A 16,017-nucleotide genomic window follows, 5' to 3' on the forward strand; every position below is an offset into this window, starting at 1 on the left:
ACAGTGTAAATACATGAAGCGCGCGGGGCAAAGTGAGAGGAGGGGCACCTTGCTGAAGTCCGGATCCCCTGAGGGAATTGCTCACCGTGGTTGTCCTGTGTGGAAGAGACAATCAAGGCTTGTGCCATCCCACGTGCTGACCACTGCATGTCTTTCTCTTTGGGGAACCTGCATTTCTTTTGTTTGGCACAATATACCCTTTATGTTTTACCTCAGATACTGCCAACAGCTCTCACATGAACATGTAGCCCGAATCATGTAAACTGCACAGCAAAGCGCTTTAAAAAATCTGAGCGTCCCAGTTTGTTGGAGGAGGATTGAATCATCTCTGTTCTCTCTCTCCAATACCCGTTTATTGGGTTTGTTAACAGTTTCTTTTGTGATGAGTCACTTACTGAATCTGATATCAAACCCAACCACCCCTCAACACACACACACACACCAAACACGCGAGCATTTGATTTAAAGATAATCTGGGGCAAGCTGCAGGATTCATCCTATCGTGAATAAATATAAAAGATATGAGCATGCCATCGATAATAAATTATTTCCCGCCGCTCTGTGAAAGATCAGGTTGGGGGAATTAATCAAATTAACGTGCGTTTTTATTATTATTATTTTATTATTACAAATTAGCATTTTATAAAAACAATTTTAACTGACTAATTTGACTGAACTGGGGAGTATTTAATTGAATTGAACCAGGTTCAAATAGTTTCTTTCATTTGACTTGGACTGGACGCGTCGACGTCCTCTGTAAAATGCCCTGATTAGGCGATTGTTTTGAATTGGCACCACGTGAACTAACTCATTTGAATGAGTCATCAGCTAATTATTGTTGTTCCTTTTTCTAAACATTTAATCAGAGCAGGATGCACTTTTTACACTATTGCTGATTTCCCAAACAAAATAAAACCAGCACTACTACATCATAAAGCAAGTTCTGTTATTATTATTATTATTGTCATTATTTCTGATTACTTGTAACGTGTTTGGCTGGACTGGCCAACAGATCTGCCTCAATAATTACATGGTGCGCACTCCCCATTGCAAGGGCTGAGCGCTTTCTGAAACACCAGGAAAAATAACATCACATTCAATGATTTTATGGATAAATCCACGGGTGTATACGCATTTCCACTTAAGACCAGGTTCTCTTTGTTACGCACCAGATGCCACAGGAGCATTTATCCCTCCCCTCTCCTACGTCTGGATTCCGGCCGGGACCAGTGGGAGGAAGCAAGACTGAGTGACCGAAGGAGAGACGCCCAAAGCGGTAGAGGTTTCCAACAACAGCCCGCTGAGTGCTGGTGATGCAGTGGGAGGAAGGGTTGGAGAGGTGGGGGGTGCCTCGGACGACCAAATCTCTCCCAAAACGTTCCCTCCTGTTCACTCCTATTGGGCATAAGGCTGCTCTTGCATTTGTTTGACATGTCTGGAGTTAAAGCTGGTGTGATTGAAGGGGGGTGGGCAACAAAGCTGTAACCTGCATGATATGTTTAGTTCTTTGTGTTTAAGTGGGGGTCAGGGCCACTGAAACAAAATTCACAAAATTCGTGTTCATGAGGCAATTTAAAAAAGGAAAAAAAAAAGATGTGAAACACATCTGAATAAAATATTACTTTTGTTTGCGCTTCGTGGCGACTCCCGTTTGCTGTCAGGAACTCTACTATATTCATTTAGTAATATTTATTTAATTGTCCTCAACTTCACAATGGAAGCTTAAAGGGATGGATGCGGTGCAATTACGGTAATGACGAGCACACACGCACGGAAGAAATAAACACACACGACTTGTGCTAAATCCTGGTACTTTAGTCTCACACTTTCCCCACACTGATTATTTTAAAAATTCAGTAATTGGGTTAGTTACAGAGCAAAATTAACATCCTCCTAAACCGTTTTATGGACAGGATTGATTTGAATTGAATTGGCTTTCTAATGAGAAAGACCCCACTCTCCACAGACAAGTGGTGTAAAAACAAAACACAGCTCCTTAAAGATGTGGATTTAGTAGGCCCATTTGTTCCAAGTTATCTGCCTATAAGAAATCCCTTCAAGTATAGTTTTTAAGCACTCATCAAACCAAACGTGCTGCTCCTCCTCCCGCTCCAAAGTCATTTGTTTTGCATTTAGTTTTATGGAGACACTTGGTCAAGGAGGCGCAGGCACTTGTAAGAGCATCGACTTTTTATGGCACAAACCCACTGCTCCATGCCAAAACAATGAATTCCTCTCCACCCCCCACTACCACGGCAGAATGTGATTTTACATGCAATCCGAGCCTGAAGTATGTGCGGACAGTGGTGGGGGGAGGGCTCTCTTCACCTTTCACCCCGCCGTGTTGGGACTGTTTGTATTTTTTTCCTCAGCCCCTGTGCTACTCCAGAGAAAGGACCGCGAGTGAGCTGAGCACGAATGGGTCTGAATGCGGCGTAACCAGGGAAAACGATGCAAAGCGTCGGCCTCGGTTCTCTGCAGCTTTGAACAAAGTCAGCGGCAGGCCAACAATATAAATGGGTCCAGAGTTCTCCTGTTTCTCTCAAAGCGTCCTCAATACATGCTGTATTTCCAGGAGGAAAAGCTGTGTGACACAAACAAAAGTAATAAATGCTCACTAACTCATAGAAAAGACGCACAGATGCAATGCTCAGTTAAATGTGATGAGGCATATATTGATTAACTACAGTAATATTACATCTGACTGTAGCTCATTTCACGCAGTAGGGTGATGGATTGAGCTTGTTACACGTTTTGTTGTTTAGAGGTGGTTTAATAAGATGGAGCATACAATGCACGTGCAGGCTGAGTTGCTGTTCTGAGTTGCTGTTCTTTTGTGTGTTGTTTTCACTCTAAGTGCTGATTTCATATGACAAGCTTATGTCTGGCAACACCCGTTTCTTAGCATAAACAATGTTGGGCTGTTTATTTTGTTTAGCAAGGACTACAAGCCACAGCTCATTATCTGACACCCGTGAAAAATAACTCCTAATAACTTGATTATGAAAGAGGTGCATAATGATCTGTTTGAAGATAAGAAGAAGAAGAAGAGTGCTATCAGTGGTCATTTATTGAAGTTTAACTTAGATAACATTCGTCTTCCCAGGCTGCTTAGATTTTCTGCTGCGTCTCTCTCTCTCTCACACACACACACACAAACTCAAACATTTTGGGATTCAACCTCAAAGGACAAATTTTAGTTTCATTATGCTTAATTAATGATATTTTATCTCTTTATTTGTTTGGGGTGGGGATTATTCACCAATGCTAAAAAAAAAAAGAATGAAATAATAACTTTGGTATAATTTACGAGGCAGTGATAACAAATAACTGCCAACCATGCAACACTTGTGCAAAAAAAGCATTTGCAAAGCGCTGTTACAGATACAGTTTTGGTCTGTGGGTTGCTTTTCCTCTGTTCCTGTTCCTCACATGCACTCCATGTTTCTCAGTCTTTACAGGAAAGTGTCAAATCTTCACACACCCCATAGGCATGACCAGAGTCACATCTGAAGTGTCGGGGAGCCACCTGTTTTGACAGTTAATTGTAGACGAGGGAAGACAGAGTCACTTGAGCGTGTAAAGTAAATGTAAAGAATTAGACAGGGAATTGTATGATGACTACAAAACCATGCTAATATTACCTTCACTTTGTTCTTGTTCCCTGTAAATTAGTTGCAGTGTTTGGGGACAATTAAACATGTATTTCAGCCTTTCAGTTACCCTACAGACACAACCAGAAACGGGCTACTCTGTGGTATAGAATACTCTGGTAAGATTTTTGCAAACCCTTATAGTCAGGAGCCTATTGCATTAATTCTGCTCCTTGAGCTACATGTGAATTGTGAGACCACAGTGAAAATTGTATTAAACCTGTGTTATATATCAATGCATCTTGGATTGCAGTTGAGACATGAATTGTTTTTTCTTAGCATATCCAGGGCATGGGGTCAGATGATGCTTCAGTGGATTTACAGACCTTCACCGCAGAGTGGATAAATTTAGGGCATAAACAGCAAAGCTCTGATAAACAGCATAAAGGACAGCTCGGTTAAAATCGTGGAATAAAGCAGATAAAAGATGAGTGCTACGTGTCCTTTGAGGACAGGCAGTCATTGGAAGCAAGCAGCATCACTGTGATTTTCTATCGCAAAGAAAGCTTTTCTCTGACAGCCTAAGGAACATCATATATGATTTGTGAAGACTTTGACCTAATCAAGAGCAAGTTGTAAAAATCATTTGCCATTTTCAGCATTCTCAGTGTAGCTATATGGGCCTTTCCACAGCCGCTGCCCCCTCCTTTGCCTACCTTTGTTCTCTCCAGCTCTAATAGGTTTTCCCCTGCCACACACAATTCACTTTTTTTTTTCTTTTTCCCGGCCCCTCACCCCCTTTTAGTGCAGGGCCCAGTGTCGACTAGAGCATTTGAGCAATTTGAAATTAAAGCAAACAATGGGCAGGCACTCCCAGGGACCTCTCGCTCACCATATTACACGGAGGACGCTCGTGTGCTCTTGCGCATTATTGGCAAGTCATTACGTTTCTCTGGAAACCGAGAGCAGGAGCTCGCTCATAGGAGTTGGTGATGCAAGCAGCAGCTGAGTTCTTGGAATAGCGTCTGTGTGTGCATGTTCTGAAGCATCCCTGGCAACAACATGGGGGGCTGTCAAAACAAAACTGTCTCTTGACATGCTGATATACAGCTTGATGTATTCTTTCAAAGCCTATATGTGTACATTTACATGTATTTATATATATATAGTATAGAATAAAAGATAGTTATTCCTTCAGTAAAAAGCATCTCAAAAGTCTCCTAGCTCTAAAGTTATTTGCTTTGAATGTTTTCTGCTTTAAGTCATTTGTAATCACAATGAAATGGCAAGAGATGAAAAATATCTCGGCTTCCTGAAACCATCCAGTTCTAACCGAGGGGTCCAGGGGTGTTGACATACAAAATTAAGCATCACTCAAATTAATTTTAAACGCATAAAATACAGTATTGGTTACCACTTTATTCAAGAAAAATAGACACAGATTTTAAACCTGTAAAACCAGTCATGAAAACTCCCTATGTTGTCATCTTGAACGAGTTTTAGGATGCAGATGTGGATGTGCACAAACAAGTTGGTGAAACAGTCGCTTTATGGTTTAGAAAATTATTCATTCGGGTCTAAAGCAAACTTACCGATATACAAAATCTGCATGTAGTGATGTCATGTTTTATTGCGCCGAATGGCTTCATGAAGGGTTGAATAACAACAGTTAGTAATTGTTGAATATTACCAACTTTTCAGTGGCTACTGTAAGAACATGTAGTGCGTGTAATAGTATGTGTGCTTATCCTGATGGTAGTTTAAATTATGTAAACATACACATTTTTATTCATAGTTGCACTGACTTGATTAAATACATATATGTATATATATATATACACACACATAGTGAGAAAGGACAGCTTGGTTATAAATTGACCTTAAACTGAACCTAATTTAACCCTAAATCAGAGCTCATAGTGCTATTTGTGTTAAATCAATCACAATAATCTAAAGAAAACAAAGCGCCAAATGCCATTTCCCATCTCAGGCAAAGATCTGATGGTGTGAGGAGCATTGACCCTGTGATGCTGTGAAACTGATCAGTTTCACGGGTTATTTTATCAGTGTGTTTCTTGACTAAAAAGATAATTGAATTTGAGAAGTAAAAGTCAGTTCAGTGTAGCGAGTGAAATGATCCCAAAGATCCTCTTGAAAATGAAATAATTAAAAAGACAAATACCCATTTTAAATGGTTGCTCTTACCAGCTGAGGGATGAGTCGTCTATCTATCCATATATATGTGTGTTTGTGTCTGTGTATATGTATATGTATAGCATTGTAATCTTAATCCATTCTTTAACAAGTTTCCGTGTCCTTGCTGTAAATATTTTTCACACATTTGTTCTATAATCATTATATAATAATCATGATGCCTCTCTCACTGCAACTGAACTTGCTACGTCTCATCTTTGTGCGTGCTGTTACTTCAATGTTGACAATGAATTTAGCAGAAAATCTTTTTGCTACAAACTTTCAAACCATGTGGAACCAAAATGGAACGTTACTAACGCCTGTCCAATCACAGTCCTCTTTCACATCCTGTCGAGGGACAAGCACACTCACGCACCTTGCGTCATTACGCATTTCCTGTTCTCTACGAAGTTCCCCCTCTTCTCACCATCGCGCCGTGATGGCGATGTTTTGGTGAAAAAAAACGGCGTCGAAAAGGGACGTAAACACGATTAAAACATGACATTTCGACCGAGTGGGACTTAAAATGGCGTTGCAGGGAAACTAGGGACGTCTTCGACGAAGGTTTCGGTCTATCTTTATGTATTCCTCCGCATGTCCGCTTTCTCCGTAGATGGTCTCCGGCGAGCGTTGTCTGACGGCGGACGACAAGCTCTCGACGAATAATATGAAGGAGATGATTGGAGGTTGCTGTGTGTGCTCAGACGAACGAGGCTGGGCAGAAAACCCGCTCGTATATTGTGACGGACACGGCTGCAGCGTCGCAGTGCATCAAGGTAAGCTGTGCTGTTGGCTCGGCAAGGACTTAGCACTTAGCTTGTATGCTAGTTAGCGTTATCATGTTGAAAGGTTATGAAGCCTCCTCCGCCTGCTCTCACCAAGGCCAAGCTGAGGTCAGGCTCGGCGCATGCTGCTGGGCACTCATCTGCTTTCGCACGACAGCCAACTAAACCTGTATGTTGACGATGGCCTGCAGCGGCTCAGTGAAAACCTCTCTGGCTGCACGTTGTGCCATTGTTTCCTTGTCAGAAGCTGTCATTTGAGAGAAGAGAGGAGGGAATACTCTCCTCCTGTCAAAATGTATTAACTTGGGAGGAAAGCTTGAATTGATGCGAGGACCTTGGAATATACGACGCAGGCCTTTAAATTGACGCCCAGACCCTTACGTCGCAGAAGAGAAACACGGTCGTGTCTGTGTTGTGATTTTCTTGGCCAGCTCAAGTAGCAAAACATAGACCTCTGCATGCCAGCTTCTTGTACAGCAGCTGTGCTCATTCACGATGACTCACGTGATGACGTCCACTGTTTACATGTGTAAAAAAATGGCCATGTGTCCATTTGGCAAACACAGTGGGAAACTGAAAACTACTGTAACTGTCAGCAGCTCTCGACTCACGTGGTGGCATGTTGGTGGCTGTTTCTCGGTTTAGCTGGTAAAGGTTGTTACAGTGTGTGGACTAATGAATAGTTCTGTCTGCTTTTAACACTGTTGTAACTGAACCTAGGGAACAGCCACAGTGTGCTGTCATTTGTACAGCTTTGCCTTTATTTCATGTGATACCTTGTTCAGATCTGCCCTGGTACAACAGTAAAAAAAACAGTGCCTTGTTAAATTAGACGCAACAGAGAAGCACAGATAACTTTCAACAATGAAGTTAGTCGATGAATATGTTAAAAGATCCAAACATTGATCTGTTGAAGTTGCAGTTATGTGGCGTGTACCTTTACTGTAACGCTATCGGACCGACTGTGTTCACCATTTGTCAGGATATATTATTTAATACTTAAAGGCGGAGAACCATAAAAAGCCTTTTTGATTACTTGTATGAAGATATCATGGAAAATGAGTTGCTTAATACCCAGGATGTAACAATCAGAACAAATTATGTGTTCACATGTTTTTATATAAAGCAACAAATGACAACCAAGTGTTCAAAATCTTTTTTTTAATGGTTAGCCGACTGGCAAGCTTTTAAGTGATTTGATCGGCCATCCATTTTCTCATAAATCGGGATTATAGCTGTTTATTCCAGCAGATTAAGGGCTCCAGTCAGATCTGAGATAATCTGAAAATGTGAAGAGGTAGGCTGTTCAGTGTAGTCCTGCCGTGTAAAGGGTCCGTATGTGTACCTGCGCCACCTGAGTCCTGTAAAACCGTGAAAAATAGGTTGTAGTTAAAAAAAAAAAAAAGAAAAATGCGTTGTTGGGGGCAACCAGTGACGGTCTCTCTGTGACAGTCATTTTCACCCACTTTTTAACATTTCCTTGACCACATGCATAGAAATACATTTAGCAGTCAAGTCAAGATTTTAGGATATTTCAATGCAGAGTCCTCATGTCCCATGAAGCCATCTCGGCAGCACTGACATAAAGCGAGATAAAGATTATGATTTATGTATTTGTGTTTGAATAATTGTTACTTTGTCTGTGTTTCTGTTGTTGCCAAATAGTTTTTAGCAATGTTTCGTAGCGCTCCTTGTCAGGGCCGGCTGCAGTGATATACATAAGGACGACGACGACAGTAAAAGCTTTGTGTTCACTCGCCTGACAGTCCCAAACACAGTTCTGTATTCACTCAGTGCAGTCACATGTTTGTCTGCTGGCATGAATAATAGATAATGCAGCATATTGTACTGTGATGAGACGTTATTAGGTTTGGTGTGTAGTTACAAGCGACAGCCTGGTTTCGTTATAATTATTTCAATGTATTAATCGTTGTAATGATGATTGACTAACTGTTTTCCCCTCTAATGCCCCCCCTTCAGCCTGCTATGGCATCGTTCAGGTGCCTACTGGTCCTTGGTTCTGCAGAAAGTGTGAATCTCAGGAGAGAGCAGCTCGCGTGGTGAGTTATTCAAGCCATCCAACTATTCATCATTTACGAGTTAGCTCCTGGAATCACAGTACTGCCTGACAAAGATGGTGGATTGCCTGATCTTAAACAGTTCAAGTATTTATAAATGAGCCAAAAAAGTGACCAAAATTATTAGAAAAGGTCCTTGGGGAAAAAATAAAAAGTAGAAAGAAGAAGAAGAAAAGTAGTCGATGTAGTACCGTACATGTTTAAGACACCGTTAGTATTTTTTAAGTTCTGCAGTGTTTTTTATCTCCTGCAATCTTTAGGTGAAGAATAACACTTTGTATTGTCCAGTTTAAATTTATTTAAATTTCTGCTTGAGGTCATCTAAGGTTGACTGCTGGTGCTGTGGAAGAGATCAGGAAGAGATCACAGACTTTTTACGCAGTATCATTCTAAGTTATGTGGTGCGTTCGTGCAGATATTTTACTCTGATCTATAAGTCAAATGCTGTCTAACTTGGGTTTGTTTATATTTTGGCAGAATCTGACTTATTTTAACAGCTGATCCCTATGGAGGAATTCTGTCATATGTTACAGAACAGAAAGACACGATGAACAGAGCAAGCCCATTAGTGAGACCTAAAAGTTTGCACTCGTGTATCGGTCAGCCATGTATATCGTTTAGTCCTAAATCTTTCTACAGCGTGGTAGGAGCCGTTTTGCTATCAAAGACATCGTAAATAGAAAAAAGTGAAACCGAGTTCTGCACAGACTTGCCTAAAACTGCCAGTTTATGTGGTTTAACTGCCTGCACCAGCATGATTTTATGTGCCATCTCCCACTCATGTTTGAGTCATGCTTTTCTTTTAGCATCTACTGAGCTTGTTATTACTTGGCATATTACGGTGCGTAGACATGAGGTATCTAAACTGCATCTTAAAAAGTGTACGACAACCTTAACCTCCAGACAGGAGCGCTGCCTTTGAAAGGTCCTGCATTTCCAACAAATTGCAGCATGACCCATGGGGTGACCTTGCTCTTTCCAGACTCCTGGATCATAACATGTGAGACTGCTCTCTTCGGAAAACCCGGTGCAACACACAAACTGGTCTAGCTTGCCGAGTTTCAACTTAACATGACCTCAGCAAACTTCCAAAGACCTGCCTAGGTTTTGTCAGGGCGAGATTTACTTTATGTAGCTGTTGATACAGGTGTTAGAGTGATCTGCCCTCCTGTAGTCATATGTGCACACAGAGCAAATGGAACATTTGGAGATATTTCAAAATGTTTTAAAACATTTTTTTTTAGTATTATTTCAATTAATGAAAGACACTCGGCTTCTTTTTAACATAACACCTAAAACTATTAGGTTACGGTCGAAATTTTTACTTACAAGTAACCGTGTAAATAAATTAAATTTGCATAGCTGCGTGTGCCATTTAAAATGGTAAATGGACTCCATTTATATACCATTTTTTTTAGTCTAGTTGACCACTCATACAAGCAACATTCACCCATTCACACACGCACACAGCTCATGTTAGTCTTTGCATTTTTACAGGCAGTGCTTTTCTCCCTCTATCTCACACATTCCCACAAGAATCGGTGAGTGAGCGCCTACGAGTGACTCCGGGAGTTGAACCTCCAATCTTCCAATTAGCAGACGAATATTCTTCCTCCTGAGCTACAGCCGCCCCAACGTTTCTGTACGTGTCCATGTGTACAGACACAGATTAGTCGAGTTAAGCGCTCCAGTATTCCGGGTTCTGAAATGGCCAATAAAAAAGTTTGTTTCACAGAGAAATAGCATCCAAATGTGTCTAAATGCATGTATTAAAGTTTATTTGTTAAAAAGAACAAAGCAATCATTAGCTACACAGGGAAAAAAAAGCCGACTTAATTGATTGGTCCATCTCTTATTGTAATGCTTAGAGGTAATTTAGACCCAGAGCATTTGAGTCCTTTTTTTTTTTCAGGATGAAGAAGCAAATGAGAGTTTTATTCCCCACGTACGTCGCCCATAAACGCTGATGTCGAGTGGATCGCGCAGTTAAGAAATACCCAATTTAGCTCCACTTGCTGCACGCTTTCAATTGAAGAAGAGATGTCTCGTGTGCATTGACGCTACATAATGAAATCGGGCCAACATCAGCACGCCAAATGACTTCAGTAAATGGTGATTGATAAAAATAACTTTTAGATGGTGGCAAAACTCAGATATGCAGTCTCGAGTGAGTCGTCTTCTAACCGAAGATGAATTCAAAGCATCCAGAGCAATGAATGCATTTAGCTTTATTACTCCACCATGTAGAGTTGTCTCACAGTTCGGTTAGGTTACAGTTCACCTTAAGAAATGATTCAGTTCATTTCAATCTTAATGTCTTGCATCTATAAATGACTATATGCGAAATAACTACATATTGTCACACGTGCACGGAAGTCCTGACGTGTTGTTTGGGACTAGTGGCATGTGAGAATGCAAATATCCACAACATTCACTTCATATTCTTGCAGAGATTTTCCAACCAGCCCCTTTTAAAATCTCCTGAGCATCAGCTGGTGAGACAATGAACGAACACGTCGGCAAACATTTCAGAGGACTTGCTGCTGCTATGCGAGTGAGTGTGCGCATGCTGGTGAAAGTTTGTCCTTTCTGCTGACCTGTATGCCGCTTTCTGCTCCCTCTGTGCTGTTGTGGATCAGTACAGATACATCCAGTACTCAGATTACCGCAGTGAGGAGCCTCGTCTGCTGTTCTTAACATGTAAAGAAAACGCTGCAAAAAGGGCTTAGAATTGAACACAACCACGTTTTTGTAAATATGTTTTTATCAGTCTAAACCCCCCTTTTGATTTTGTTATTTGAAATCTTTTAATATAAAAGTATTTTGAGTGACAGCGTCCCAGTTTCCCACCTCAGCACAATTACACACCGTTACATGTGAGTCAGTCAGCTAGCTTTACTTATTGAATCATTTACCCCAACTTCGGTTAGGCTGGAGAGTGAACGTAGAGCGATTTTTGTAGGGAACAGTCTGCTCACCCCGTGGCCCCAAGACCCTCAGCAGCTGGTGAAAGTCAGGTGCTCAGATCCCAAAAGCCGCCACAGATTTAGCGAGTCACTCTCCTGGAGTTGGAGCACAAAGTTGACGGCGCCCCTTTAATTCTTTACTGATCATTCAGGCTGGCTGTGAGTTGAATGAGGTTGCAGACTTTTGGGTCTCAGGTGGTTCCTCGTATTAGTTGTATTATTACAATAATAGATTTTTACGAGGCAGACTTTAAACGCTGGGTGCATATTTTTTTCTAGTTTGGGCTTTCACTGAAGTGAGCCCAGATGTCTGCCTTTAAATGTTTTGAACTTCGTCACATCGCAGTAACATGGGAGCTGTGGGTTTCTTCTTCTGCTGCTTCTTGCTCTCCCTCCTCTGTGTTTTATGACGGTTGAACTTAACGTTACAACACATGCGCCTGTGTTTTTCCACCGAGGCCGTTAATTACTCGTTTTGTGTTTTGGAATTCCGGATCATGCTCCGCTCTTGCGTCGATGCAGAATCGCTCACGCCTGTGTCGAGATGCATCATAGACTGGTGACATTTCCACACCCCGAACAGGAATTTTGAAATGAGGAATTTGGGATAGAACAACATTAACCATAGTGTTTAAGTTACAGATCACACACACCACTCCTTGTGTCTTCGTGTTTAGGGGTGTGTAACAGTGTAATTACAGTATGAGGAGCAGCACCAGCCTCTTTGTGTCAGGGAGGAGCTGACTCATCAGAACGAGAGCAGCAGGAGTGGTTTCCCCAAGACTTGCATGTGCTGATACACACACACGCACGCACACACACACTGGAAAGAAAGGACCTGAGGTGGCAGTTAGTGATAGTGTTTCCCCAGTCCCAGTCTGGGCAACTGGCCAACTCATCTCACAAACCATCATATGCTTCAGCGTTTACCTCATCCCGACTAGTTGAGGTTGACCTGTCGTTCCTGACCCTGATTATTATTTTTTTTGCCTTTTTTTTTTTTTTACCCACAGAGGTGTGAGCTCTGCCCCCACAAGGATGGAGCCCTAAAGAGGACTGACAATGGAGGTAGACCCAGTTTTCAGCTGCACACTCACGCACACTTGTACACACCCACATCTGCGGTTGGCCTCTTGTGTATGTTGTCATTAACTGCACGTCACCAGCAAGTTTAAGGGCTGTGAGCGTGCTGGGAGAGTTATGTTGCTGTGTTGTGAGCACTGCTACCGTCCTTGCCAGTCCATGTTTTATGAGAGCGTGTGTGTGTTTGTGTGTATGTGTGTGTTTATGAGGGGGCGGGCCAGGATGGGTATAGTGCATGGCCTGTGAGGAGTCTCCTCTCCGGGTTCATTGAGAGGTCAGCTTGGTGGAGACTGTAAATATTCTGTGTGCATGTAAGTAAGTGTGTTTGTGTGTGTGTATGTGTGCTCGAGTCTGTCAGAGAGAGGCACAGCTGTGGGATTGTGTCCAGGCCTGCAGGGAGGCATCAGGACAACACTAACACACACCGTTTTACTACTTTCTCTTTTATTTTACCCTTCCCATGACCCCTCTCTGTCTCTTCTCCTTTTCCTACCATTTTCCTCCCACCATCTCTCTCGGTTTCTCTCCATTCGGCAGCTTCTTTGCACTTGTTGATCTGTGCAGTAGTTGTTATTTCAGGTGGGACAGTAATAAAGCAGAGCGGAGGAATTTACCTGAACTCGCAACCTGTAGAAATGAGGTCGACATCTGCCCACCGTGGCCTCCTTTTTGCCTTCTTTGGTTTTTGTATATCTTTACACTCTTTTTAGAGCTTGAGTTTCACGATAGCAATGTACAAATAAAAAAAGTTGACATGCTGAAAAGTGGCGATATAGATCATCCTTTACATTTATATATGTTATGTGATGGCAAGAAGTTCACAGCTCAGAAGTTAATGAGAAGAAATGTTAAACATGAAGGAGCAGCCTCAAGTTTTTATTTTTAAATGGGTGTAGTATAGATGTGGTGCTTACTTTCATCACCTGTGACAGCACTGACTGCATTAACATAAGTTAGTCTATCAACCAAATTCAAACTCTGTCTTTATCTGTTGGGCAGCTAGTAAAATGCTTTGATGTCTCTTGGGTTTTTTGGAAAGGAAGTGTGAATGCTCAGTCTGAGGAGGAAGACTGTGCCACTTTTATGGTCCTGTTTTATAGTCCTCTTCCAGATTCTTGGTGGGACTTCAAAACAACAACATGCCCGCTTTTCACACCGGCTCCACCCTTCTGTTCCGCCCTCTGCCCTCCTCCCACTGTCCCACTCATGAGGTCAAAGGCAGGTCATGGGTTCAACTGTAAGTTTAAGCCTGTTTTTGTATCTGCTGTGGGGAAAAAACAGACACCTCCAGTGTTGCAGGAGACTCCCACCTCCATCTGACCTCCTGTTCACCTCCTCCAACTCCTCAGCTTATCGTCAATTCTGTTGCCACTTCACCGTGCCCTGCTGTCATTCCGCTGCCCCCAGTTTGTCTTCACTGACAGGCAGCTGTTTGTGTGTTAGGGCTCAATAAACAGATGATTAGGTCAGCAGACTACCGATTTCCAAATGAAAGTATTTGAAATTCAGCATGTCAAAGTTTTCTGCTTTAACAGATGAATGCACCTAAAACTGAACAGGACACTCACAATTTATGTTGTTTTAGTTGTTTTGGTTCAGACCAAAGACGAATGTTCCATTATTATTGTCTTTGGGTTTGGTTGGAGGACATTGCTTTGATTAAGTTTAACGGCTTGCAGTTGCGTTGTCTGAACCAGCTGTAAGAAAACGCTCAGAAGGAAATCCTTAAAGGTGTACATCACAGTGACGCATGAGAATGATATCGTATGCACTTTGACGCAACATGATATGTGAGTAGAAGACGGCTGTTGGCTGTATTGGTTTCTTTGTCTGGTCCACGTTTTGAAGGATGAAAATCTCTTGTTCACCAAACTGATACAACTCTGTCTGACCCCCACACATTTGTTTCATACCTCAAACTTCCAGAAGTTGCAAGAAACTAATCAAATGAGTTCAAACATCAATTCTACACACTTTCTTTTTTAGTTTTTTTTTTTTTTAGAATCATAGCAGGTAGTTAACACATTTCTGTGCAAACTGTGAAATGTTACCTGACTGATAAATGTTCTTTGTGGCTCTTAACAGGCTGGGCCCATGTGGTTTGTGCCCTTTACATACCAGAGGTAGAATTCGCTAATGTGTCAACTATGGAGCCCATAGTACTCCAGTCTGTGCCGCATGAGCGCTACAACAAGGTAATAAAAGGCATCTACACATGTAGATATCCCAGTATCAGCTGGACCGGATCAAAGTCGGAGGAGTTTGGGTTTTCTTAACCTCATGTGTTTTTGTTGCGTAGACTTGTTACATCTGTGAAGAGCAGGGCAGAGAGAGCAAAGCGGCCACCGGAGCCTGCATGACCTGCAACAAACATGGCTGCAGACAGGCTTTCCATGTTACGTGGTGAGATCCCATGTTGTTGTTATATTGTCTGTTTCTTCAGCCGTTCACCCCCACCAAAAGACTCGTAGATGGGATATTCTGTTGAGGAAAATAAATGTTGTGGGTGTTGAAATTTTCAAGCAGTTTAACTACTGCAAGTGAGAGGGAGGGGAAAAAAAAAAGGGATTCTTAGAGAATCATAACCTTTTCCATATGTTGGTGCAGCTTCCTCATAAATTTCTTGTTATTGCTCGTCTTTAAGCTGTTTAAGAGTTGAGGCTTTACTGCACACTCGGACGATGAAATACTTGAGATGTATTTTTTAAATTCAATCAGCACTGTGCTACACAGAAGTGGGACGTCATCTCTCGGCTGTTTTTCACACACCTTGCCTTTTTTTCTTTGGCCTTCCACTACAGTGCCCAGTTTGCAGGCTTGTTATGCGAGGAGCAAGGCTCAGACGCAGATAATGTCAAATACTGTGGATACTGCAAATACCACCACAGCAAATTGGTAAGTGTTTTCTCTTATTATGGGCACCTTCTAATGATGGCATGCTCCTTTAATACACTAACCCACATAAATGCTTCACGTTTGGGGATAAATTGGGGAATTTTTTCTCATCTTTAAGATGATGATTAATCATTTCTTTGTTGTATTTAGGGCACCATTCTTACTGGTGCAATGTTGTACACTAAAGGGTTGGTTGCACGTGATTATATGCTCAAAACATGCATGAGTGTGTCTACAGGTGTCCTTAATTTGAATAGAAATTATTTTTTGTTGCACTAACTATTAGCAGAGATGATCGTGTGTACAAACACTTGTATTCATTAGCTTTAAACCCAAGGAGAAGTACCTCTCGTCTCGTGAACTTCTCTGCTCTCCCAGAGGTGACCCACAATCACCTCCTTCTGTTTCATTTTTGCCTTTGTCT

General features: G+C 41.8%; 1 protein-coding gene across 3 annotated transcripts in view; it reads left to right on the plus strand.

Moving 5' to 3' along the window:
* Positions 1–6,190: 6,190 nt before the first annotated feature.
* The window catches only part of mllt10 (MLLT10 histone lysine methyltransferase DOT1L cofactor), a 36,703-nt gene continuing 26,876 nt past the window's right edge, over positions 6,191–16,017 (plus strand). For all 3 annotated transcript variants that reach the window (XM_072378073.1, XM_072378074.1, XM_072378075.1), the window contains exons 1-6: positions 6,191–6,562; positions 8,552–8,631; positions 12,629–12,683; positions 14,784–14,893; positions 14,998–15,101; positions 15,500–15,593. In XM_072378073.1, coding sequence (XP_072234174.1) covers positions 6,400–6,562; positions 8,552–8,631; positions 12,629–12,683; positions 14,784–14,893; positions 14,998–15,101; positions 15,500–15,593 — 606 coding nt within the window. In that variant the 5' untranslated portion in view covers positions 6,191–6,399. The remainder of the gene's footprint in view (positions 6,563–8,551; positions 8,632–12,628; positions 12,684–14,783; positions 14,894–14,997; positions 15,102–15,499; positions 15,594–16,017) is intronic.

This window comes from Leuresthes tenuis, unplaced genomic scaffold, assembly GCF_036924035.1.
Source record: "Leuresthes tenuis unplaced genomic scaffold, fLeuTen1.0.hap1 SCAF_24, whole genome shotgun sequence".
In the NCBI taxonomy this organism is placed as follows: domain Eukaryota; kingdom Metazoa; phylum Chordata; class Actinopteri; order Atheriniformes; family Atherinopsidae; genus Leuresthes; species Leuresthes tenuis.